Consider the following 26896-nt stretch of genomic DNA (forward strand, 5'->3'; position numbering starts at 1 on the left):
ACGAGAGGGCACAGCCACTTCTGCTGCTTCTGTCCACCATGTCACTAACCCCTAATCCCCCCTCCCCAGCAGACTAAATGCTGTACAGTTTATTCTGGGAATTAGTGTTTATAAATCAGGCAAAACCGAGAGGTTTCCCCTCCAGTGGCAGAGGAGCGAGAGAAGAGAAAGTTATACTGACTATTGGTCCACTTACATCATTGGGAATAGTAAGTTCATGGGAACTGGTTGGAGTAGTGGCATCCAGTCCTATTCAGGGGACAGAGGGAGAATGTTACGCCAGTTGTTTGCAAGAAGGGCAAGACACAACAAATGATATTTTAAAGAAGGAAAGATACAGAAAGAAGGGGGAAAAAAAAAAGAAGAGAGTAGCAAAGAAAAACAGAGAACTGCTAGTGAAACAGAAAAGAAAGCAAGAGATGCAAAACTCAGAGGGCTGGACTAATTTTAAATTAGTCTTATTTTAATTAACCTTTAACCCACCAAAGCAACAAATGTCACATGAGATTTCACAAGGTCATAAAAAGCTTCTAGAAAATGAAGGGTTTCCCCTAAAAATAGTCTCTGAAGTTTTTTTAAACACATCAATTGAGCAATTAATGGATAGCTGAAATTTGACCTGTCTGCCAGGAGTTCTAGAATACAGAAAATGAAAGTGGAAGTCAAATGAACAACTAGCAAAATACATCGATATGAAACAGAAAAATTAATATATTAAAATAAGGATGAGGAAATTAACCTAGGAAAATTTGGAAATTATATGGGGGATTAGTTGCTGAAGAAATGTTGGGAAGGGTAATATTTGAAGGGAAATGTACAAAATACTCTAAGCCGCATACATTTGTTTGTAAATTGGGTGGACAAAAGGAAAATGCTCAGGAAAAATGGAATTACTGCTCTAACTCACAGTAACATTGCAGAAACGTACATCTTGCAAATATAAACAGGAAAAAATTAAGGAGCAGCATGTTAATGACAACAATAAGGAAAATAAAAAGCTAGGAAAGGCAATTTAGTATTACTCGTAGACATTTTATCAGATACATCATGAAGAAACAAAAGTGTGTTTTGGACATCATGCCTCTTTCTCTCCTTTTCTCTTTTTTTTGGTGTTTATTATTATTATTATTATCTGTAAAGATGTGCCAAAAATAGTCATTTCCAACTAGAAAAGATGGAAAAGAAATGCACTTACAAAGAAGTTACTCACCTTTTACTTATGTTTACATTCAGAGTTGCATATGCTTATTTTACATTGAATATAAAGCTATCAAGTTGCTCACAGAATTTGATGTATGTGATAAAACGTTATTTGCCATAGAAAGCATGTACCAGTACTTTATTTGCCATAGAAAGCATGTACCAAACTTTACGAAGTTTTGAGATGCCAAGCGTGTATGTAGTGAAGTACAGTAAAAATGAGTTATCGCAGGGTTAAAGGACTTCTCACTCTTGAATCAGGAATTTAACTTCGGCTTTAACAGGTATGGACCAAAATCACGGTTCCTAATTTAGCTAAATTTCCATTGCATTTTGTAGCTGTATCTGCACATCTAGTAGGAAGAGAGGCACTTGTCCCAGCAGTGACAATCACAGATGCTCTTAAGACATGTAGGTCTGCAAGGAATTTGAGTTTCAGTGTGCCGTAATGTTTTTAAACAGTATTTCTGTGCCATGATAACATACTGTTTTCCTATGTTTGCTTCTTTCTGAACCACGTTATCAAACTGGCAATGTGACAAGATGCGCTCCCAAGTACTTCACTCGAGACCAACTGGTACATACTGTATGGTCCATAATAACTTTACAAGGACTGAACAAAAGAAATTCAGGGCTTTTAGCCAGTGGCACAAATGAAGCGGTTTTGATTAATAAATGTAACAAACAAAGCATGTTTTAGTAATGAAAGGAATGGTAACAGAGGTATGGGGGGGGAGAAGAGAGATTAATATATAAAAACAGAAGGATTGCTGGTCATTGACCACATTTATTATTAAAATGATGTAATGACCATGGGAAACAAAGCTGTTAAGAAGAAGGACATCCCCAGGGGGTCATGGGTACGTACCAGGGAAACCAGGGGTGGTCTGCCCAAGGGGAGTAAAGGGGGGATGCTGCATAGCCAACTGGTGAAGCTTGGTCAACTGCAGGGCAGGATGGGAAATTAGAACTAACCAATCAAATGGAATTATTTCAGAGCAGAGAAACCATCTTACATGTTCTAAAACTGGATTAATTAAAATTATATTGGAAAAAAAAAAAAAAGGTTTAATCGTTCATTCTAATCTACCGTAGAGAAAATCAAAAAACCTAAACTGGTTATAAATGACATCTCTACTGTTATTACATGTAATGGCTATTGTTAATATTTACTAATTACTGTAGAATTACATATTAAAAGAACTCAAATATATCACATGCAAAAAAGACCAAGATAACTGTCATTTGTTCCTGGGCCATTGTACTTTCTAGCAATTATTATGCAAGGCAAGAGATGCAGCTGAGCTAACTTGGCTACACAGTATGTTGTTCAGGAAAGGTGTCCTTAGGCCGTGTCTTTATTGTTAACTGTAGAAAGCAAATGTTGCCCGGAACAAATAAGAGGGAGAGGAAGAAAAAGGGAGTAATTTACATGTGCTGGACTCACGTCTGGATGAGGGATGGCATACTGCCCCTGAATCGTGAATGCCTGGAAACAACAAGCACAGTTGAGACACAGGTCAGTCAGGTGGGACAAGAAATGTTTCTGTTCTCATCAGAAAAGCTCCTCCTGGCTCCTTGGGTAAATACTGAGAGAAGCTTAATTGTCTTGTGCTTCTTGATAATGCTTGGTATGGTATGGAAATGTCCGTCAGGCTGCCCATGCACCTCTTGCAAGCAGGGGATGCCAAGTGCCGCTGCCTGAGCTCTGATGACCTGCCGGGAGCAGAGCTGGGGACACTGCACGGGTTGAGGAGGATACATGCCAGCCGGCTCTGAGCCACCTCGTCTGGCTACCAGCAGCCACAGATGTTAAATGCCAGCAAACATGTACACCCCGCGGGGCTGGTGCCCCAGGCTGCCATGCCAGCAGGTACATGAGCACATGTGCTGGACGGCAGCCTGTCCTGCAGTGCCTGGGCACGGGCCCAGGATGCCAGTTTGGAGATAGGAGCATGATGGAGACCCCCGGCGTGGTGGTCTTATCTTCCACAAGAAGCCAAATAGCCTCCCTCCAAATCTAGCCTCTGCGCCACCAGAGCAACGCAAGGGGTACAGTTTCTGGTATCTCTTCTAGCAGTACCGGGGGTAGGTGGGAGAGGCAAAAGAAGCACATGAGCAAGAAGGGATATGGTGGCGTGCCTGGCACCAGTGAGCACAGCCTGGCTCTGTTCAACTCTCTGTAATGGCCTACAAAAAAAACCTACCGAGAATTTATGATTTTCTATTATATTCTGTAGGGCTTTTCTGAAAGTAACGGCATGTCAGAAAAATATTAATGTGTTTGTGCTTAGGCAGGAAAGCAGAAGGACAAATTATAAAGTATAAATATTTGTAGTGTGAGAATTATAAACAGGAACAGGGCTGATTAGCTTAGTTTGCAAAATGCTTATTTGACAAAAGGCCTCTTAGAAAGTAATGAATCCTGCAAATGATAAAACAATTAATTTAATGGAGTTCAGATATTAAAACCTTTAATGCCTCAACTGCTTGATGCACATTTCTGCAGCAGAATTTCCCTTCTGGAGAAGAAACATTTCATTTACTTTTTAAATTAGTTACAAAGCAAGGCCACAGTCAGGCAAACATGCACAAGAGCAGTTTTCAGGCAGAAGTACGTGTGACTAGGCTCAATAGGATGCTCATGGGCAAACATACGCACGTGCATCTTGTGGGGGATGGCTATTGCTGATAGTTTGTAAATGACAAAAAAAGGTTCCAGACCACCAAACCAGGTGATCACTGCCATCAGTGGGTCTTAAGCAAGCACATAATCAATCAAGCAAACCGTGTGTTTAAGTGTTTTACTAAATGAGGACAACCTTAAGGAGATGTTACACTGCTTTGCTGAATGGGGGCTCTGTGTGTAGCCAGGCACAGGAGCAGCCTCAGAGAGGTTATAGCTGGAAACGGTGCTGAGCAGGGGCTTAGGTGAGCAAACTGGGTTTGGAAACCATGCTTTGGTCTCTGACTCTCGTGCTGGAACACGAGTGTCCTTTCTGATCTTGGCTTTACTTCAAACCCAGCTGAGGGAACATCTTAAGACATCGTGGACAAGATGGGTCTTAAATTTTCTTTCCCAGTAAAAAAAAAAAAAGCTCTTCATTTTTTAGGCTCCCAAAAAGTCATTCAATTGATTAGGTTGAGAAAAACTGTCTTTGACTGCTTTACCCCTTGGCAGAGGAACCGTGTCCTTCTGTGGCTGAAGCATAGCAAGCACAAGCCTGGTAGAGGCTACTGAGACATCTGTACTGTAACATTTCACTAAGAACATGAGCTATGGGTCAGCTTTCATCAAAGTCAAGGGCAACTTTCCTACTGACATAAGTAACAGCAGGAATGATCTGGTCTACAAATCTTCCTCACTTTAAACCACAAAACTGATATAAGACATAAAGCAAAGCTGTACCCTGTGAGTACCCACCTAGACAGCAATGTAGCACAGTGGGTAGAAATGTCCAATTTGTTTCTACCAGGCAGGAATACTGTATTTATTATTTTTTTTAACCACTGCATATGCTAAATGTAGGTAAGGGGCAGAGCAGGGCAAGGCAATGTTCATCTTCCTTTCAGTTGTGAGATGCAATACAGTATCGAAGAAGCACAAGAGAATTAAAAGTAATACTTAAAGCAGAACTCCCCCAACTTGTTAAGGAAAACACGAAATTTGAGTTTGCTAGTGTTGCTTGATATGCAAGCATTAAACAAACCAAAACCTTTAAAGATGGCCATGCTGCAATTTAGAATGGAAAAATAATTTATGATAACATAGCCAAAAGGCTGGATGGAATTAACACTGCTGACTGAATTTTATTTTCAGTATTAATTTCTACTTATGAAACTTGGTTAAAGTGTCTTTCTATACTGACGTCCAAACACACCTTAAGCTTTTTCTTAAAAAGTCTGCTTAGTCAAGAACAGAAATTCAAAGCACACAGAAAGTGCCTGACACACTTTCTCACATCAACAAGGTTGCATTAGAAAAGTGAGAATGTTTTTTTAACTGATAAAACTGAAGATGACAAAGAGCTATTAGGCCTTAAAATAGGACACTTTCAATTATTTACACAAACTGCTCAGAGCACTCTAGCAAACAGTTTCAATACTTTTGAGTAATCTTATACAGAGACAGTCTTTGAAAGCAATGGCAATTACAATACTCGTAACATGGGCTGCCTCATATATACACACATATTTCTTAAAGGAAAGCACTGCAGTGTAAACTTATATATGTGTGGAGTAAATTATTCTGAACTTTCAGCCATAGACCAATTTCTGGCAAATTATTTTAAATTTCAATTCAGCTTTGGTCACTAAGGAAGCACGTTTCTTGTTTTAAGACAACTAAGGGGGGTAGGCTTACCAGGAACTGAAAGCTACTACATCCAGACTATGAAAATCTGCATATACATCCCAACATATTGTTTCAGAGTAGAAGGTAAAACTCTGAGACAAAAATTCAGAGAGAGGTCATTACAAGGGCCTGTCGGACACAACTGCTGTTTGATCATCTCTAAAAACTGACAAAACTGCTCACACTGCTAGTGGAGCTGCAAGTTAAGAGTGAAAAAAAACCCCAACCTCTACAATAAGCAGTTTCGTCCCACTCAGGGAGCACTTGATTTGGATACCTCTCAGTTTGGGCAAACTTTTCTTAATTACAGAAGTTAATTTTAAATCTCGGTAAAATACCAGTCATCACAATTTTACATCAAGTTTGCAATGCAGTGTTCTTTCCTGCAAACTGTAAGCACACAGAGTAGACAAAGCACATCAATACTATACCAGGCAAAAAGAGTAAAAGTTGAAAACTAACAGGCGCTGGCTGAGGTTGGGCCAAGACGGTGTGGTTTCCAGCTGAAGCCAAAATGGTGTCTGCTCTTACCTGGCCACCTGCAAAAATGATAGGTGCAGAGGCAGGTTTGGGACGGTAGGGGATGGTGGCACCTTTGGGTGGGGACTGCAGACAAAAACACAAAGCGATCAAAATGCAGAATGAAGCACAGCTCACATTAAAAAAATCACTCCTTATCTTGGTCACCTCAGACAACAAGGCATGCAGGTGACCCAGCCCAGCCCAGCCTGCCCTCCACCCCATCAGCCCAAAAGCAGGGCAGAGGCCAGCTGTCCAGGCTTTCAGGGGAAGAGCCAAGGTCCTGGCTGCACAGCTGAAACAGGCAGCGCTGGCACTTGTGGCTTCTTTACCGCCATCATTGGATGAAGCTATGAAGCCTCATTAAGCATGTCAAGGCATTTCGGGAAACACAGACAAAATTTTGAGATTTGTTGATGCTTTGGAAGCGTCTGGCCTGTGGTCACACTTTAACACATAGCACATCTCCCGCTTATCAGTCTTTCCTACGCTGCTACACACATCGAGGTTTCTTGTTTTACCAACTCAATTAAGTCAGCTGTTCAATTGCAAATTACCAGCCTGATCCTGCCTTTCTTCTGACTCAGCTGTAAGGATGGAGACAAAATCCTCCTGGCTTCAGCAGGAGCGTAACTATGGCTTTCATAATGCATGACAAGGGAGCTTGTTTCCTGTAGCCCAAGGCAAGGACCCAAAGGGAAAACCCCTAACGGGTGTGGGGGGTGGGGGGGGTGGGGGGGGGGGGGGTGGGGGGTGGGGGTGTTAACTTTCTCCTTGTAAATAAAGGAGCAGCATGTGTCTGTAAAAAAGGCTTCAAGCTGTCTGTGCAACACCTGGCAGAATTGTGCTCTGATTTCAGTGCATTAACTACAACTAAAGAAGGTAATGACAATATCACCTCCATTAACTAATATCCTACAATTGGCTATTTTGTGTCAATGAAAGTGTTGGTTCCCAAATTAAATATATGCTGCAAATTAGAGCACATTCATTTTCTTAAATGAAGCAGCAAACCATAGTTACGCCAGTGTCATCTGGGTGCTGCTTGTGATTTGCCTAATGCTAAAATTAAGTATTTCTTATGTCAAAATTGGTTATTTGAAAAGTGGCTCTACCTGTGGGAAAATGGGACTTTCTCTCTCTAGTTTTGGGAAGTGGCTTCTCTCGTCTTCTTTAGCAAATAACTATTTATTCCACAAATGTCACTTGGACAACAGACTATGCTGTGTATTTACAAAGCTGATAACTACTGCCATCATGTACTCCATCTTTAACAAACTAAAATGATTTTTTAATATTATCTTTCTGTTCTCTTGCATTTTTATAAAGAAATTTCTTCTTTACAGTAGTCCAGCAAGAACTGAGGCAACAGTCACTTTTTGCCGGTAAAATACCGTGGATTTTTAGTTTTTATGCTTTTATTTGCACTAGGCTGTATGACATTTTGGTGCAAAGGCTGTATGCAGCCTGGTGCACTGCATACTTCTGAACAGCCAACAGCTGTAGTGCTGTCTCAAACACTCTACTGTTTCTCTCCTCTTTAAAGAACAGTAGGGTGTCAGAGATCATCATGAGACAGCCCTTGACTAGACTTAGGTAAAATACCAAACTAAAAAAAAAAAACCCACAGAAAATTTCCAGCAGAAAAAGTGATAGAAACAGATATGTTTCATGTTCCTTGTCAAAAATTATGGTTATTAGGTCAAAATATTTAATTTTGATTTGCCAAAATATTTTTTTTTTCAAACTTCTACTCAACTTAATCGGTTGAGAAATGTACTTGCACAAAATTATGGGCATTTTCAGCAAGGGTTAAAATGCACAGATTGTTATATAAATTAATTTTGTATCATTTCATCTAAGGGCTGAAAAACTGCTGTCAAAAGGAAACATTCTGGCCTTATGCAATGACCTGACCCTAAGGAATCAAAGTGTCCTGGTAAATCTATGCCAGGCAGAATTATTTCTGTTTAAAACAACACCTCGATCTTTTCTGTCCTGTTCTGCACCAGAATCAGAAGGGGCTGCAGCTCCATGCTGGATCTGGTTTGTTGTTTGACAGCATCATGACAGCCCTAGTCTTTGATTGCTAAACCCTGAGAGGCTCTCAGACACGAGGAAGGGTACGGTCTAACAGAGTCCTTTTGAAATCCCTGGCATGGGGAGGGCAGGCAGCATCCCTGGGGGACCCAGGGCAATCGAAAATTAATAATGTGTTTGAGCATCTCCCGAGTGAGAGGTGATATGCCAAGTGCTCACTTACCTCCAGCATAACCACGCATATTTGTTTCACACACTGGATAATGGCGTCAGGAGTGCCTGATATAGTCACTGCGCGCTCCGTGGAGTTTGGCAACATGTCCCCTGCTACCTGCACCTGGGCTCCTGTGGACTTGAGCAGAGACCAAGCAAAGAGAGCGTCACCGTCACCGTGGAGCAGACAATGGCACCTCTCAAAAGCCAGTGATTGACTGATGTGATTGATAGAGGTGATGCACCTCTAAACTTTTTGTCTTGTCTTTGCTTGATATGTGGTAGAGCATGTATGTAAATCCAGGCCCAGACAGGGTAACTGGGGTCTGGCAGGACATGGATTTGGCTGTTCAAGCCAATTTGCAAACACTCCCATCCTAGGAAGATTAACAGAAGCTGTTAATGAATCAAACTGTGACCTGAATTTCAGGACAAGTCTTTTAACCCTCTCAAAAACAGACAGTTGCAATGCTGACTAAAAACCAAAAAAGCTGAAATGAAGTACTTTTCAATAATAAAAAAAAAAAGAGAAAGGAAAAAAATACTGAAAACTGAAGAACATCTGCTAATGAAACATGTTGCAGATAAATGGCTCTTTAATCTACTGACGGCTGACTCGTGTCTCTGGATGAAATTTTGGGCTGGCTTATGCTCTGGAATATCTCAGGATGGTACAGAAGCACTTCTAAATTGTAATTAGTGTTGATTAAATATATGCACATCATCAACTTTTAGCTCATTAATGAACCCAAGGAGGTAAATGAGCAAGTTTTGTGGGGTTTTTTTGGTTGTGTTTTTTTTTTTTTTTTAATTTGATCTTGGCACTAGTGTATCTTAGCTAACTGAAAAAAACCCATACCCAAAGAAAGAACAAAATACATGAGGTCAAAACAGTCCCTAGCATTATTTCACAAACATCCTGGAAGACCTGCTCAATCAACAGAGAAAAACCCAGGCATTTCACATTGAGTTATCATTTTCACTTATTACAAACAAAATATATTCCTGACTGTTATTGCAATGCAATAGTCTGGGCTTTTTTTTTTAAAAAAAAGTATTTTCAGTAACCATTGACTTTGTGTCAGTCAGCAAGGAGTTAATTTGTTTTCTTGCTAGTTACATACAAAGTGTTATTCTTCTTTCCAAAGACTGATTAAATTACTGATTGCGTTTTCTGTTCAGTAGCGCTGTTTAAGGCCAGAATATCAATTCCTTGCTCTATAATAGGCTTTGGAATTTTGCCATCATTTGATCAATCAGTCATGCTTTGCTTTGGTTTTTTTTGTAATCTTATCTTGAAAACAGTACTGCAACCCTACATGTTGTTCCTTAGCATATGACTGAACACAAAAGACCATCCCTTGTGCAATTGACGCTCAGTGTGTTGTGTGATGATGAAATTAGACCGTATCTCAAGATGGATGCTCCTTTTTTTTTTCTTTTGATCATATTTGCTGTTTAATGTACAGTTCTGGGTATCTGTACATCTAGAACAAAATACTCTGCCAAATAATGCAGTCATTTATGCATTTGCTTCCAGTGCTTCCAGTGTTGCTTTTTGTTTATTTTTTGACTTTGCTCATATGCCAGCAACAAAAAATCAAGTAATGTTTTGTCCATTACCTTTATGCTTAAGAAAGTGTGCAGTGTGACTTCTTGCTTATCAGCCTTATCAAAACACCTATTTGGCCAAACACTATCCTTTTACTTCTTTGTACTAGATTAATAGGTGATGCTTATGAAACTGCTCACCAGAACAATCACTTCAGTGATTTAATGTATGCAGACCAACAGACCCATCTCACCTTTAAAAACCTATGTCCTAAACCCACTCACTCCGTGCTTTAGATGAGGTTACCAATATTTAAAATGAAATCCAAAGTATTAGCAGCTGTAAAACCTAGAGCTAAGCACTCACCAGCACACGCTTCACACTCATGCCTGCTCCTATTTTAACACAACTAAGAAATCAGCTGGATTCCCGCTGCCTGACAGTTCTCCTGGACACCTAACAGATCTGGAGGACCATGAGAAATCACGTCTCGTGGCTGAGGTTGCCTCCGAATGTGTGCTCTGACAGTAGCTTTGCCTTCTCCAGTGGCAACACTTTAGCCTGGCTTCCCCTGCTGCCTGCCAGGGTGAGTGTGCAGCTGCTTGGCAGGCTTTCTGGCTGACCCAGACACCAACTGCTGCAAACACCAACAGTTCATTGGCTGTCCAGCCTCTGAGACAGAAATGTGCCCTGCATCAGGCAAACTGAGCACCTTCCTTCCACCCAGCAATGCACTTCAACACACAAGTATCTTCTCCCACCTATATAAAGTTCTCTGACAAAGCTTTTTTGGGATTAAAGAAAAAAAAAAGAGAAGGTTCCCCTATGACCCTAGCATCTGCACAGAAATATTGTTTTCTTCCCCTTAGCATCAACAAGTGACTCCTTTCTGCCACATGTCAAAAGCTGGTTTGACAATAAGGACTGCTGACAGGCACAGCTCCCAGACTCTGATAAAAAAAATAAAGTAACAGCATTCCAAGAAAAAAAGAATCCAATTTGTAATTGCCTTTTATTTGTAGGTCTCAGGAAGCACAGAGACCCCTTCAAACGGCAGGGCTCTGAAATGTTCTGCGAGTTTACAGCAGACAACCTATGTATGTTTTCATGAACACAGTTTACAAAGCAAGAGGCACGTGGAGGAGCAACATGTTGTTTGCTTGGCAACAAAACCTCTGAAACAGCTTTTGGCAGCTGTTGGCTATTGGAAGCAGCATGCGCTGCTATTACGTCCCTGTATGCAAAGGACAGAAAAGACCCTTTCAGTAGTGGCCAAATCCTGAAAGGTGAAGATAAGCTTTGAGAAGGAACTTTGTTAAAAAAAAATCCTGGGACAATAAAATTTGAATCCCAATGAAATAATTTGGAAGAACTTGAAAATCAACTGGAATCACACCCCTAACTGTCCTCTATGATCACCTTTCCTTCCAAGGCTACCATAAACTAACATTTCATAGCAAATACTGGACATACTATTTTGATCAAAGCATTTTCCACTCCTTCCTGACATTTGATCAAATTTTCTTTGACAGAAAAATATCTGGTAACATTTTTTACATTTGAAATGACACTTGAAAGCTCAATAAAGCCTACTGTCTTGGATTTACATTTTAGATAAAAAAGGGAAGTTTCAGTTTGGTAGAGCCTGTCAAAAGCTTTTGTTTTGACAGTCAAATATAAAAATGGATCAGCATATTATTTTGATATTCAACACCTCATTCTGTGTTGGAATAAAAACAAATTTAGGAGTACTGTCACTTTCTCCAGAACAAAAATCCATTTTTCTGAAATGTCCTATTCAGATTTTCTCCACGTAACCATGTAGGTACCTAATTTTCTTGCCTGACTGATTAGAAACGCTGGATCCTGGGCTTGGCATGTGCTATGTTGTTGCAGTCATACATGGAAGAATTAAAACTGGCACCATGTGATAATTTTTTGCATTTTTTGGTTAGAGGAAAAAGTGGCTGCTAGCACAGCACATTGAATGAACACCTTCAGATACAGTCTGGATTAAAAAAAAATATGTTTGGAATACATGAAATCAGGTCACCTGTGGCACAGTGAGATTAGGGAGAAACAGGAAAGGAGCACGAAAATCAAATACCTATACAAAGTAGATCAAGTGTTTGACCTACTAACCTGGACTCCCCAGTGCTACTTGGGCCTTTCCCTGGCTGCAAGGGTGGTAACTGCTATGGGAATGGCTGCAGCACTCCGGCCTGGGATCACCTGAGTATTGCTGGGGAGGGGGCTGCGCCCAAAGAGAAACCTGAAGAGCCATTTTCTGTCATTAAACTGTTGTTTGCTAAATTGTGCATCAAAGACCAACACATTGTAAAGCTCTTTTTTTATTTCACACGTGGTCTTCAGCTTTGAGGAAAATACAAGGGTGCAGCTGTGCTGGAGCCCTGCTCCCCCCAGGGCAAGGCTTTTCACTCAGCACATGCTCATGTTCATGCAATGAGCAAAGTGCAGTGGATGATGCTGGCAAGGCATGCTGTGGTAGAACTGAGCTAGCCTGTGTCCCCAGCAGACATCCCAAGACTTACCTCCCTGATTTCTTTGATTTTGGAACCTCCTTTTCCTATAAGGGATCCACACTGACTTGCCGGGACGACGAGCCGCAGTGTTACAGGTGGTTTGCTTGTCACCGTGCTGTTTGTCATTGAAGCGTTTATGTCCTGCAATCACAACGTCAGTGAGAGTTAGCAGAGGATTTGTCATTCCTGGTAAGCACTGAAGGTCTCAGAGCAAATGCCCAGGCTGTTCGCGGAGACCTGGGGAGCATGCAACCAGTCGTAGTTTGTTTCTGTTGCAGGAAAGCTGCTGGCTCTGCCGGTGGTGCACCATAAGCACGAGCCGCACAAGCGGCTTGTGCCAGAGGAACCCTTTTGCTGTCTGGCATTGCAGGTCTGTGCTGCAGGACCAGAGGACAGTCTCTAAGGCAAGACTTGGAGGAGGAGGTGGTATCTCAGATTAGATCAGCTGAAGCAGATGGAAAAGGCAGAGGCTTTTGAGTTCACAGGCCACCAAATCCTGATTTGGATTCTTTTCCACCATCTCAATGAGAAACATTTCCACCATACATGTCTTTACATTTCATGCAACGCCTTGTCAGATTTGATACAGAGAAAAACGGTTAAGAAGGGAATGACAAAAGAATCTATAAATAATCTAAAGCAAAGAAAATCAGATTATTTTGATAAATAGTTTGCTGCACCCCAGGTTTAAGTCCTCTTTTGTAGCAGATCCATAAGTATTTGTAGTGCTACATAATTTCTAATATTTTTTCCCATCACAGCTATGTATAACCGGAGTACAAAGAGCTCAGCAGAACAGCAATTACCTGTATCCAGATAACGTAACCTATATCCATGTATCTCATTATCCAACGAGACTACACTATATGGTCTCATGAGCATTTCAATATACTACTTGTTGCAAGGTGTACATTGTTTTAAATGTATTTTGTTTGTTCAAAATCTTCTAGGCAAGAGAAAACAATCCCTCTAAAGTCTTCATCATGAAGGAAAAGATAAAGTATATCCTCCCACTGATCGATGGGATGCTGTTGAGAGCACTTAGAATCACAAAAAAAGCCACGAGCTGCATGGCACTTGTCCAACAACTTATGAGAATCTCAGTATGGTTTGCTAACACTAGCTGTGTGCTGAAAAGACCATCTCATCAATCAGTGAGGTGCCATGGCACAGATATTACACCCTTCACAGAAACTCTATCCGAAAGATTAGGACAGAAAACATGCATTTCATATTCATCCAACTCATTTATGATGCAACAAGAGTTCCAGTAGACAGAACTGATAGCATTCCCTACATTCTTGCTTATGAAGACTACCACTTGTTAAAAAAAAGAAAGAAAAAAAAAAAAAAAAAAAAGCAGCCTGTACTGCGTGATCGGGACCCCAAAATAAAAAATAAAAAAAAAAGAAAAGAAAAAGTACTTCAAAGAACTCTGCACACCTCATTGAACCAGTGTGGAAGCTCACTGAACCAGCACTGATTCCTATAGCACCTCCACATTTGTGACGGCAGCATTCTGTCCAATAAATGGCTTGGTGTGACCTTGCTCAGCTTAAAAGGAAGAAAAAAGTCTTGAACAGAATGAGGTATTGCTGCATGCCACAAGACAGCTATCAAATCATTCCTCTGCCAGCCAGTAACGCACATTTTGTTTAGTGCCCCTGTCAGTGAGGGATTGCAATCCAAAATAAAGCAAGCACGATAACAGAATTTTGCAGCACCCAAGTATCTGAAATAAATCCCAAGTCATGCTGATTTTTCAGCTGAAAGATGCCAGCTCACTACATCACGTTTGTGTCAGGTGGAGGCACAGGATCATCCAGATGCAGGTAAACAACCCTCTTCAGCTACACAGCACCACCCTGATAATGTCTCCCATTTCCCTATGTGGCCTGGCCTCAAAGCCTTCACTGCACTTACTGTCTTCAAAAGCACTTCACAAAAATTGAAAGCTGCTATTCTCTTTATTTTTCTCCTCGTCATTTAAAAAGAGTGAAACCTAAACATGCAGGCTTAGCAGTATGGAGTGCATAAAGGAATCAGTCCACCTTAAAAACATAACAAAAGAGAAATGAGCAGAAAAAAATCCCCTCCAGAGCTGCAGGTTCCCAGGTAGGGCTGGCTGGAGACTTTTGTCTTTCAAACTGGGAGATTCCCATTTCTTTAACCTTCAACTTTCTGTGGCACTGCATCCATTTCCTCAGGGCTCTGGCAGGCACGGGAGCCAGACCTTGCATGGCTTTCTGCCTGCTTGCCTGGGCTGCTCCTCAGCCAGGACAGGCTGACTGGGAGCCTGGAAGTGGTGTGGGAGAGCCAGCTCCCACTGTTGGAGCCCTGCGGCATCCCCAGCTCTTGGCATCCCAGAGTCACAGTGTCTAAGGCTTCCCAAGGCAAGCAAGCCTGGCAGCTCAGAAAAGCTCTACCAAGCTGCTGATGAAAAAAATCAAAATTCTTCTTTACTGGTTTTTAAATGAAATGTTAAACCTTCCAATTTTCACAGCAAGTATGAGGCTGTGAGGTGGGTCCTTACTTGTTAATGACCACCACAGGATTTACCATTAACAAGAGTTAATGTCTGTCAAAAAGAGATCTCAATTGCTTTTATCACCTTCCTTTTCTCTCCTCCTTCTTCCTAGAGCTGAGCAAATTCTTCATAAATGTTTGCAGATGAACAAGGATTCTGCCAAACTTTTTTTCATTTGTTTGGAGAAGGTCTGACCACTGAGCCCTGCCTGCTGGTTATTCCAGCGCTTAACTACCATGTGCTTCCAGTGGATTATGCAGACCTACACCCAAAGCTAGAGCTGCCCCACTCACCGGTGAACGTACAGCTGATTTCTTGGGTCTCAACCTCCAGTCTGGAAGTCACTGCTCTAAAATGTCCTCTCCTGCAATGTCAGTGGTCTGCCTGGGTTGGTGCCATTTTTTAATAACACTTTTTCCTTTACAGTGAATTTTAGTTGTTTATGTAATTACCTGCCTAGCCTGTAAATTCATCATCAGGCTGCTAGAAAATCAACTTTTATTAGGAAGGTTGTCAAAGCAGAGTGATATAAGGCTGCACAGAGCAACCACACAGAGAATACTCCTCCAGATTTTTCCTTTTTTCTACCTATCTGACACATTTTGAGTTTTTTTTCTAACATTAGAAAAACATTCCAGGGCTCCCGTGTCTTCCTAGATCTGTTTATCCCCAGCTATACAGCTGTAGGGTTGAAATTAAGGATTCAAGGGCTTCATGTCGAATTGCTTCACGTGGGCATGCACAGCAAATACCAAAAAAAATCTCTCAAAGTAGCAGTCTCACACATGCATCTTTTTTGTTCTGTTTGAAGGTAGCTGGGCCAGGCACTGTCTGCTCTGGGATTTTCAATTTTTTAAATGACTGAAGAAATCTCCAACAAAAACACATGCATGAAAAATCACATTTGGCAGCTAGCTCATTTGTATTTTCTGAAACAGTACTTTATTTTGCCACCAAAGTGTTACAGTTACCTTATTTTATTGACAGGAATAACTATAGGAAACCTAACTGATTATGAGAGGCATATTTCTTTGCCATTGTTCTTTTAAATATATCAGAAGCCAATTTTATTAAAACTAAATACAGATATTTCAGAATATATAACCTCAGTACCGGATCTGCAGGGAGCACCAATAACCCTTTGCTAATACCCACATGAAGGGTCCAGACTAGCCACTAAAATCTACATGGGTAAATACGCCTAAAATCCAGTCAGATGGCAGCATTTCAGGTTTCTTTGCCTGTTACTAGCTACAGCACTTTCAAAGACTATGTCGTGTTGGGTGGTGGAGTGGGGATCTGATGATGTACAGCGTTCCATGTTTTTATGAGCAGCGCAGTGTTATTTCCACCGGGTACTTGTTTTGGTGGGAACTGGCAGGGATTCTCTCCGTTAATGATTCCCTCAGCATTTTTCAGGATAAGGCCCTAAGCAGAATGCTTTCTGTGTAGAGAGCAGAGAGACTGCTCTCTCCAGGTTTCCATGGACTGAAGGGTATGGTACCATACGTGACGCTGCCTCTTAGGCCACAAGAAACAGAGACTGGTACAAGATGAGTAAGAGATAAGGCTGAGAAAGAGATGACGAGGTGCTTTTAAAATTGGACTGGACAGAATGCGGTTCTGCAGGATTTAGCCTCAAAATCATTACCTCATTAATATTGGTAAGGGAAAAAAAAAAAAAGCATTCTTACAAAATGTACCACGCCACAACATTAAGGTACTTTATCAACATATTGAAAGATTGGAATATCTGGGAGGATATTCCAATATCCTCCTGGGAAAACAGGAAGATCTGAAAATCCATGAAGGATTGGAGAAATATAAATGGGATTAACATCTGCAGTATAAAAAAAAAGGGTCATTTGTCTAGGGGCTGCCAGGAATGTCTGTCCAAACCAAAGAGGCTCTCACTGAGAACACCTGAGCAGGAGCTAGGGACACCTGCCAGGCACAGCACAGCTGTGTGCAAAACACTACACTAGTAGGAAGTGGTAGGGATTTGTTAGCCTGATAACACCCCTCTAGTTCAACCACTGATGGAGAGAGACAGCCCCTTTCTCCTGCTTCAGGTGATTCAGTCTACCTGTCTGAAGGCTCTTCCTTTAGGAGAAGCTGAATCACCTTCTCTGTGTTGGTGGTCAATTTGCCTCTGTCTCTCCAGAGATAACACAAGAGATGTCTGGATTAGAAGTGTGATTTTCAAAAGTAGAGGGAGTTAAATCCTGTCCTGAGTGACCAAGGTTCATGTTCTGTAGTGTGCTGAACTATCTGTGAGGTTTCCCATTGAAGTGCTGACCATATCTAATAGTAGTTGGTCCATGAAACTTGGGGAGATCACAGCGCTTTAGGAACATATCTGCACAGAACGCTTATTCTACAGTAAATCGAGCTCTTGCCTCACTTACTCTTAGTGTCTTTATTTTAATTAATTTTAAAAGCCAAGCTTTAAATATGGTAATTGGTAATTGGTAATCATATAGTTTGTTTTCAAAATAAAAATTTTCTAGTTAAATAAGTTATATATTCATTTTGACATACATAAAATTTACAACAATACCAAATGGAATCATAGAAAAACAAAGCTAAAAGTTAGGCAATTACTTGTTTCAAATCAAACCCGCTTTGGGACCAGAAATTTTCCAAGACATTTTTCCTACCATTAGTGCACATTACTAAAAGCAATTGCTTTTCCCCGAAGCCTCCAAAAAGCAAAAGAAATGATCAAACAGCTTGTAAATTGACCCATTATTTTTCTTCAGTGTTACTGCCAAAAGCATTTATAAAAATACAAGCACTTTCACTGCTATTAAATAGAACATTAAACAAATCATATTTAACATTAAAGCAAACATGAGAAAATTCAAACAGTGTTTTTATTTCAACTTGAAGAAAGAAAAAAACATATTTTATTTGCTTACCTCTTCAAATTTTAGTGCAATCATAGAAAAAGCTTTAAAAATTGCATCTGTTGGGCCTGTTATTGTCACAATTCTCTCTGGACATGAGCCTTCTGAAATATTGATTCGAGCACCACTCTGTCAAAAAAAGAACACATATTTTACAAATTTATATCTCCCAGGGAGCAAACTAAGTAGGATTAGGTATATAGTTTGGGAAGGAGTATCTTGAGGCATCTAATTCCCTCCCCAACAATTGCACCCCCAACATCATATAATTTCAGTATAAACTGATCACACTCCAAAAATCCATCAAACTGCGGGAAGCTGGATTCTGTCTGAATAAATACTTATACAGCCACCTTCGCAGTATGCAAACAGCATCTCTGTAATTCAAAGCTGCAAATAATTGCGTAATCAAGTCTTCTCCCTTCCCTCTTGCAGGGTTAACTGTAAGTAGGACCAGAGCTGCAAAATTTCAGACAATGTTGTTGTCTCCAGGGAGCCCTGACATCTCCTAGGAAAGAGGCACCTCTCTGGTTTGGATACCCAAAGGCGGTGCTCGATCTGTCTAGCTGGGGCATTGCGTTGCACTGTGGAGAAGCTTTCTTATAGACGTGTCTCATGTGAAGGCAGTCAATTAATATGTACTGAACAACCCTTTAAAGGGGTAGCGGTAGGACAAGCAGCAGTAACGGTGTTATCTCCTTAAGGCAGGGAGCCCGCTGGAAGGAGTTAGAAAACTGTAAGACTTGGAGACAAGCCAGGCTGGCTCTCAGGGATACTTAGTCCCCTTCATGCCACTACGGCAGCACGAAGAAAACACCTCAACTAGATGCAAATATATTTAAGAGGATCTTAATGCAGATAATGATCAAATCCAGTTCAGGTAAGACCCACCCTACACTTCCCCTGAGGTTTCAAGCACAGAAATGTGTTAGGGCAGCCTAACAAGCCACTGAAGCCTCAACTCACTCACAAGCACTGACCTTCTTGAGGATCTGGGCTTGTAGAAAATGTGAGATAATCAGGGTTAATTTGGCCCTTTGCCTTCAGGGTTACCATGAACCAACCCATGTGTTGTGTGCCTGAGCCCTTATCCATGTGCATACTGCTGCTCAACAGTGAGATACCGTATTTCCCCAGTACAGAGCAAGACAGAGTTGCATTTCATTCCATAAAGATGGCATGCAACTTGCCACATCTGTCAGGGAAGTAAAAATAAAGTTGCATTTTGCTTTTAAAGAAGTACTGAAGAAGGCAGTCATTTAAAGGAGGACCAAATTACCATGTGGAGACACAGACTCTTAGTTCTGTGTTGATATAAAGATGCATATAATTTCTTTATTTTAAAAAAACAACCAAACAACTAAAGCCTCCTGTGACCACATGTACATGACAGTAGGTTTTCAGGACTACAGGAAGAACATTTGATGCGTATCTTGAAAAACTAACCAGGGCTCATAACTCTTCTCTAAGATGTTTAACTCAGAAGTCAGGAGCATTCTACAATGATGGTTTCCCTTTTGTGCATGCAGTTTATCTCCAAAGATATCTGCCCATAGTCATACTTAATAATTAAACTAAAAAGTGTTTAATCAACTGGCAGGATTACCTAGTATATTGGAAACATTTTTCTTGTATTCTTTTTAAAGTCTTAGTAAATGTACTTACGTGTGAAAACATGGGTGAAAGCTCTTAACAAAAAAGGTGCTCTGAACTCAGCCTGACAATGAACTCCCTATTGTGTATATTTAAAGGTGGATCTCAGCAATTTTCTTTCAAATACTTTGAGATTTCTCTGCCACAGACCTTCTATCAGCGTATAAAACAACAAAGCAGCTGACACAGTAATGTTCTGCAGATTTACCAGAACCAAACTGATCTTTCTTGAGGCATCCTCTATACAGTATGCACTCCTAAAATTTTAAAGAGTAGGATTTGTCTTTTGACTTATGCTTTTAGCACTGGCTTCAAAGAAGGAAAATTACATGGTAAGATGTGCTGCCTTGCTGGACAAGTGTGCGTCTGCCTTGCCTGAGCACAATCCTCTGAAGACAGTGCCGCTTGCTCTGCAGCAGGGAAAGAAGCCTGTGGACACTGGGGAAACTGAGGTTTACGCACTACCCTGTTTTAGTTAGCTATTTTGTGTTTGCAGCCTTTTCAAAGGATGTGAATAGCAGGCATGCAGGTCTACCCTGACCACATCCTACCCACAGCAGCAAAATGATGAAAAGTTAAGGTTTTGCCAAGACATAGCAGAGGGATACTTTGCGTTATCAAGCCTGGCTCCAGCTCTGCTGGAGCTTGTGTCTGCCCTCAAACACAAGCATCATTCTAATACTTGGTTTCAGATTTTGGAAACACTATCAGAGGCCAAGCCACATGCAGGACAGATGTTGGTATGCTAAATAAAGATACAGTGGTTTTAATGCAAAGAATCATGCTGGCTAAGCTGTTCCTGAGATAAGACAGCAGCAGGCCGATTGCCATGGGAATGGAAGACTCCAGACTGCTGTGGCGATAAGGAGGTTACATTAACAACAATGTTTAATTCAGGCCAGCACGCTTATATACAAATTGCAAAGAATGGTGATGTTAAAGTAACTGCCCACTTGATGGCAGTGTCGGTTTGCACACGCTGAATTTCCCCGTTCTCTGAACTGGAAAGAAAAGCAAGTGAAGACATCAAGGCTTGTCTTACCTCCTCCCTCATCTTCTTTACTGTCTCACCTTTCTGTTAAAGAAACAGAAAAAAAGTTAGCCTGGGCCGATGAAGTCAACTGATACACAATATTTTGACATGAAAATAGAGAAAGTAATTTCCTGACCTTTCCGATAATGCTTCCAACCTCCTGAAACAGAAAAAAAGAGACAGTGAATGATATGATTCGCTACAGAAAATAATTTGCTCTGCTCCTAAGCTATTTCACTATCACTTATTTCAAACCTGCGGTGTGAAGCAGAGCCCTCTTCCGTTGCTGCTGTATATAAATATACTGTGTTAGATACAGAGAGGCAGACTAAAAATGTGTCTTTGCAGCTTACTGATCATGCAAGAAAACTACCCTTAACAGAAACTGATTTTGTGGTTACAGATCAATCCTGCTACTATAAACACAGATAAACCCCGTATCAGGCAACGAAAAGTTCAAAAAGAATAGAACTGCACAACCTACTAGAGAAAATGGGATATAATACAAGCACCAAAATAATTGCTGATCTCTCTGAGGGAAGGCATTTACCCTCTTTACACCATGTAATAGCTAGAGCTGAATTTGCATGCTACCGAGTGTTATTGTGTAAACACCTGGTGGCCTGTCTTAATCTCCCTATTAAGCACTTACAGAACAATAACTGCTAATCACTTTTTAGGGATTTGGGAATTGCTATTTAGTTTCTACAATCTTCCATGAAGGGACAGAAAACACTTAGAAATGTGACTGTGAACATACAATAGGGGAACAATACAGCAGTTCTGGCAACATCCCAAGGGTTAAAAGCTTGGTGAATAAAATGAACAGGTAGCAAAAATGAAGGTAACTCTAAAATGAATAATCTGAATGCATTACAGAAATCACCCAGGTGTGACATCAGACTGGAAATCATCTGATTGAGAGGAGACCAGCTAAAGGAAAAAAAGAAAAAACTTTCCTCTCCTATACTCGGATCATGAAGTCTACTTCGATGGTTAAGACTGTCTCACGTGGCTGACCTGTCCCACACATATGATGTACAGTCCACTCCCTCCACTTCCTCCCATCTATATACTTAAGTCTGACCCGTCCTGAAAAAGTCCAAAGAATAAGATTTAGGAAATTGTCCTGCATTTCTCTATCCAGTGAGAGACCCATGATAAAGTGGTACTAACTTCACTCTGCAGTAGAGAACTACCTGCAGTGACCTTGAGAAAGCTATTTTTCACCAGTTATTTATAAGCTCATAATATGAAGCTGTTTGTGCTTGCAACTCTTCACATCCTTCTCACAAGATGTAAAGACTTTTCAGGGAGAAGAACATGTATCTCAATGAAGAACTTTGGCATGTGGTTCCTTTGCGCTCTCTGCAAGCCTGCACATAATGCCAGACAGGGGAGAACAGTCAATACACTGCTGGACAAGGCTGCTATTTGGAGTGACTTAGCCAGGTTGGAGAAAAGGGCTGAGTGAAACCTTAGGGAGCAGAACAAAGTCAAATGAAAAGTTCCATGTCTGGGATGGAACAAGTCCATGCAACAGGACAAGCTGGGCAAAAATTTCCTACATGCAAGCTGGCTTTGCAGAAAAAGTCCTGAGGGTCCCACTGCACAACTCCAATATGAGTACGTGCATGCACCGTGAGTACATTTCTGATCAAACAGATGCTGAGTGGTATTAGCAAGAGCATAGCCAGCAGGCTGGGGCAAATGATTCTTGCTTTCTCCTTGTGTCTGTGAGACCATGACTGAAGGATTGTGCCCTGTTTTGGGCTCCTAGTACAAGACACACAAAAGGACACATGGAAGTGAATCCAGTGCAGGGCCACCAAGACAGGGGGCTGGAGCACAGGACACATGAGGAGAGGCTGAGAGAACTGCATTTGTTTGTTCTTAGGAAGAGAAGACTTGGGGGGGGGGGGGGGAGAATCTTATTGTGGTGTATGATAAAGAAAGCAAGTTGCAACATCAAATGCCATGGAGAGCAAGACTCTCCATGATGATAAGCCTTGGAGACTCCTCATGTCTCACAGTTCCTATCTGCCCACTCAGCACATTCAGAAGTTTTACCTTGAAAACTTTTTCCATTCTTCTCAGTCACAGCTTTCAGAAATAATTTCTTTTGTAAAACAGATACTAAGGAGGTAGAAGGACCTTTTTCTATGGGTGAGCATACTGTATTTCCGTTGCTATGGGTAAGCAATCATATTTCAGTTTGTGGCATAATTTCCATTTTTGTATATCTGAAGTTTCATTAGAAGCTGTAGGCCTGGTCTCAAACCTGTAAGGCTTTGCAAGTATGCACTTAGTATGAAAACTGTCCCAATCCATTTGATCATCATCCTGGGTCTTCATGACAGATGCTGTTCTTTCAGAAATGTGTGGATAATGGCTAATAAGTACAAAGATATCTTTGGAAATACAAAAAGATACTTTTGCTTTGGAAACAGAAAAGCAATGTACTGTTTGTAGCCCTAGTGAAAAAGATGGTCCATTTCAAACAAGGAAATTGGGAATATTTAAACAAGCAGAGTAGGGCATAAAATGTTGCAGCTCTCAAGCTGCTTGTTCCACAGAACTCTGTGGGAGTTTTGCTATTGATTTCAGTGGGGACAGGAATTTTACCTGACTGATCATCACCTTGCTATCACCAAAGAGCACCTGCCAAAGAACTGAGGAATGAACAGTGTGAATCCCACTGAGGAAAAGTATTTCAGTGAGACTGGTGACCAATTCCTTGGAACATGCTAGCAAATGTCACTGTAATGCTGTGGAGTACTTCAAACCTTCCCTTCCTCAAAGAGTGAATTTAAAGCTTATTCTGTAAGGAGGCAGTTTCAAAACATTCAAGCGAATGCCACCTCTTCCCCTGCACTGGGAGCTGGGATTCTGCTTGGAAATGTGAAGGAAGGGCAGAGGGGGAGAGAGAAACATTAACTTACCATACAAATTACTACAAAAAATAGGAAAATCTAGAATGGTTCTAAATGGGTCCCTTTAGACTTTTCTGAGGCCTTAGTTGTTACTAGAAAGGTCCCGTAAATACTGGTGAAAACAGATCATGTCTTTAATTATGATGAGAAACCTACTTCAGCCACAGATTAAATCAGAAGATTCTTTACACCTCGTTCTCCAAACTACTCATGCTACTTCATCAAACCTTTAATGTTCTTCATACAGTCCCATGTTTGTTTCATATAGATTCTTCGATCACCCTCAATTACGTTTAGTGCTTAATGAGATACATAACATAATTTTTATGACACTTAAGTTACTGATATTTCTAGCCAAGGTTACTTTGAGGGCTCTATTTTCTTTGGAAAATGTTTCCAAATCTGCCAGACACCAAACTGTGCTGTAGTTAACTGCATAAGACTGAAGGAATGGGATGCCTGTCACCTACATCAGTTCATTAAAAGTTAGGAGTCTAGCGTAAGCCAGGCACACAGCCTCCTCTGTAGTCCAAGGAGAGGGGCAATGGACGATGTTTTGTTCCTAAAAGAGGAGGGTTTTGTCCTAAAAGAGGAGGGTTTTGTCCTTCTCCATCTGCAGTAGAAGAAGCCTAGACTGATACTAACAAACCTGAAGTTTGGTGAGAGGAATCCTACAGCTGTTGTCAAATTCAGCCTCAGCATAGGTCAGACAGGATTTTGATTTAGCTGTCCTAGCAAATCAGTGCCTGCTAGAATATACTAATAACTCTTGAACTATTTGCTGTTTTACAGTGCTCAGCAGTGTAAGCTAAAGGTAAGTATTCATGAACAGTTTGATTGATTTATTGACTAACCATCTGCATGTAAACACAGTGAGGAAAATAAGTTATATGATAACAATTACTTGGTTTCATATGATCAAATTTCAACAGCTGATCGAAAAACAGTGAACAAAAAAAAAGAGGTTACAAATGGGGGAACTAAAGCTCAGATGAAGAAAGATGAGTCTAAGGCAACCCAGTCAGAGCTGAAAGTACTGCCCAGGCTCCTTGGTCTCAACATATGAACACCCACCTGTTAGAAGCAGATACGCCACAGCAACCATGCTGGGTGAATAGGATGCCTCCAAAAAGCTGCAAGTGTCCATGTGCCTACATCCACTGACACGTACGCATCACACACAAATTTATATATTTGTGTGTGAAGTCAGTGTTATACATACAGGCACTAAATAGATAGATACCAACTTTCCTTCAAGAAATGACAGCAGTTTGGGGTGCCTAACCTGAGACTCATCAACAGGGCCTGACTTTCAGATTATGCTGAGTACCAACCCAGGTAATGCCTTCCAAAGGGCGCATCTCCAGGTGACAGTATCTCTCTCACACTTGGGCTCCAACAGCAGTACTTTGGAAATGTCCAGGAGAATTTGAAATATACGTGCTGATTTCAGATAGCCCAAAAATAATTCTCAAGCCAGGGGTGGGGTGGGGTGTTGAGTTGATTTATGACTATGATTTTCTTTAGTATGCCATTTCTATTAAAATAGATAAAATGACAAGAGCTGAACCTCTCCAAGACCGGAAGACTCTCAGTATCAATAAAGTATTTTTCTAGCCAACAACCCAATTCATCACAGAGACCTTGAGGAAAAGCAATGGTAAAAACAGGGAATGCTTTCTTTCATGCTGAAATGCAGCATGTAATATTATTTGCACATCTTATTTACATGAATGGGATGAGTTTTGCTCTTAACAAACACTTGGGGAGCGGTGGGCCCATCAAAGAGCAGAAAGCTATTTCTGCAGTTTTTGCATCACCTGTGGTGAGAGCAGGGCAGCACCAGCAGAGCAAAAGGTGGCAGCAGAGAAGTATGGGAGCCAAGGCTTTCACAGGGCTCTTGATGGTGCAAATGACTAAACAGAGATGTAAAACAGGCTGTAGGAGAAAGCTATTTCCTAATCACCAACCTGGTGTGCCTTTTGAACAACAACAGAAAGAAATTAGTCATGTTAAGAAAACAAGAAGCTTAAAAAATAGTAACAAACCTTGGTTTAAAGATTAACCTTTGATCTGTAAACATAATGAGTGAAATTCCATCATTTTTCTAAGTGTGAGACTAGATTAATAATTACTGTCTCCCAGGAAATCAAAACAAAACAGGTTGCTATTCCAGGACCACAAAAAAGCACAGGCCTTGCTCTATTACTGTGGGGCATACAGCTTCTACTACCAGTGCTATAGGGTGAATGGAACACTAACCTCACAGGAGTCCCGAGAGAAAGCCACATCTAGAAGTAAAATGTGTAATAAATAAAATAAGAATATATACTTTCACCCCAAAGCATCTGACAAAGCATAGGCCACATCCTAAAGCCTGCAATTCATTCAGCCAATGTTTTGATTGCATACATTCCCAGCCTTCTACAAACAAGAATAAGAAAGAAGCAGTAGTACTGGACCCTACAGAAAAGCCTGCTAGAAAAGCATTGAAAGGAAAGAAAGAAATACAGCCTTCCATGGTGGGGAAGCACATCTGCCATGACACAAGGAGGGATTCTGCCAACAGAAAACAACATATACAACATCTACACTGATAAAGTTTTCTAGGCCATCACCTGCTGTCTTTCTTCCATCCATAAAGAGGCATAACAACCCAGCTCTCTCTCTACACCTTGTTCTGAGGATGGATTTGCCAATACTGTATAAACTCATGAATACCCTTGCATGGAAGACCCCAGGAATATGTTTGACAAGATGTTCTGAACAATGTGTTTGCAGGGAGCACACGGGGCATCAGCATTTGCCAAAGACTGGCAGAAAAGTCAGTTTTGGAAAACATGATGTAACATGTCTACCTCAGGGAGCAAATGGCTGCCTTTGATAAACTGAGAGTCTGATTTGTGTTCTGGGATTATGTGGGATTAGCCTCACTGACACAGGAGATCTCACATTCCTAGGTGATGCTTCAGTAGTCACTGTCTGATGCTCACAGCCCTAATTTAGTAAAGCATTGCAGTCCAGGCCTTTACTGAGACAGCTCTCATGCTAACAAATGTGGTAGTTTATGAGGAAACCTTCAAATTATGGTATTTCTGATGGAGATGCCAGTAAAGAATCTTCCACAGGTCCATGTACCCTTTTTGGGGCAGCTGTTCCAATGGGTCTTTCTCATTTGCTTTTTAATAGCAGGTGGGTAACCAATTTACATTCCATTTCACATCAAACCTCCTAGCCTCCTCCCCAAAAAACAAACCCAAACCAGGTTCTGTCCCTTTGCTTGTTCCTCTGCCTGTGATGCTGAAGCAGCAGCACTGACTAGGGTGTATGCCTTCTGCAATCTCAGGTCATTACAGATGTAGGGCAGCAAGGAGATTCCGTTTGACAGAAGTGGGAAAATTCAGCTATGCAGATTATCTC

At 41.0% G+C, this 26896-nt stretch overlaps 1 protein-coding gene across 11 annotated transcripts in view; it reads right to left on the minus strand.

The window, feature by feature from the left end:
- LOC119144357 (poly(rC)-binding protein 3-like) overlaps positions 1 to 26896 on the minus strand; it is a 61227-nt gene that overhangs the window by 27606 nt on the left and 6725 nt on the right. For 6 of the 11 annotated variants that reach the window (XM_037379618.1, XM_037379619.1, XM_037379621.1 and 3 more), the window contains exons 2-10: positions 20680 to 20703; positions 20553 to 20585; positions 17870 to 17986; positions 12431 to 12562; positions 8337 to 8465; positions 6017 to 6160; positions 2633 to 2689; positions 2069 to 2144; positions 197 to 249 (exon numbers count right to left, since the gene is read on the minus strand). In XM_037379618.1, the coding sequence (XP_037235515.1) occupies positions 197 to 249; positions 2069 to 2144; positions 2633 to 2689; positions 6017 to 6160; positions 8337 to 8465; positions 12431 to 12562; positions 17870 to 17986; positions 20553 to 20585; positions 20680 to 20703 (765 nt within the window). The remainder of the gene's footprint in view (positions 1 to 196; positions 250 to 2068; positions 2145 to 2632; positions 2690 to 6016; positions 6161 to 8336; positions 8466 to 12430; positions 12563 to 17869; positions 17987 to 20552; positions 20586 to 20679; positions 20704 to 26896) is intronic. The other 5 variants (XM_037379622.1, XM_037379614.1, XM_037379616.1 and 2 more) reach the window with 3 other exon arrangements.

This window comes from Falco rusticolus, chromosome 3 (assembly GCF_015220075.1).
Source record: "Falco rusticolus isolate bFalRus1 chromosome 3, bFalRus1.pri, whole genome shotgun sequence".
Lineage (NCBI taxonomy): Eukaryota > Metazoa > Chordata > Aves > Falconiformes > Falconidae > Falco > Falco rusticolus.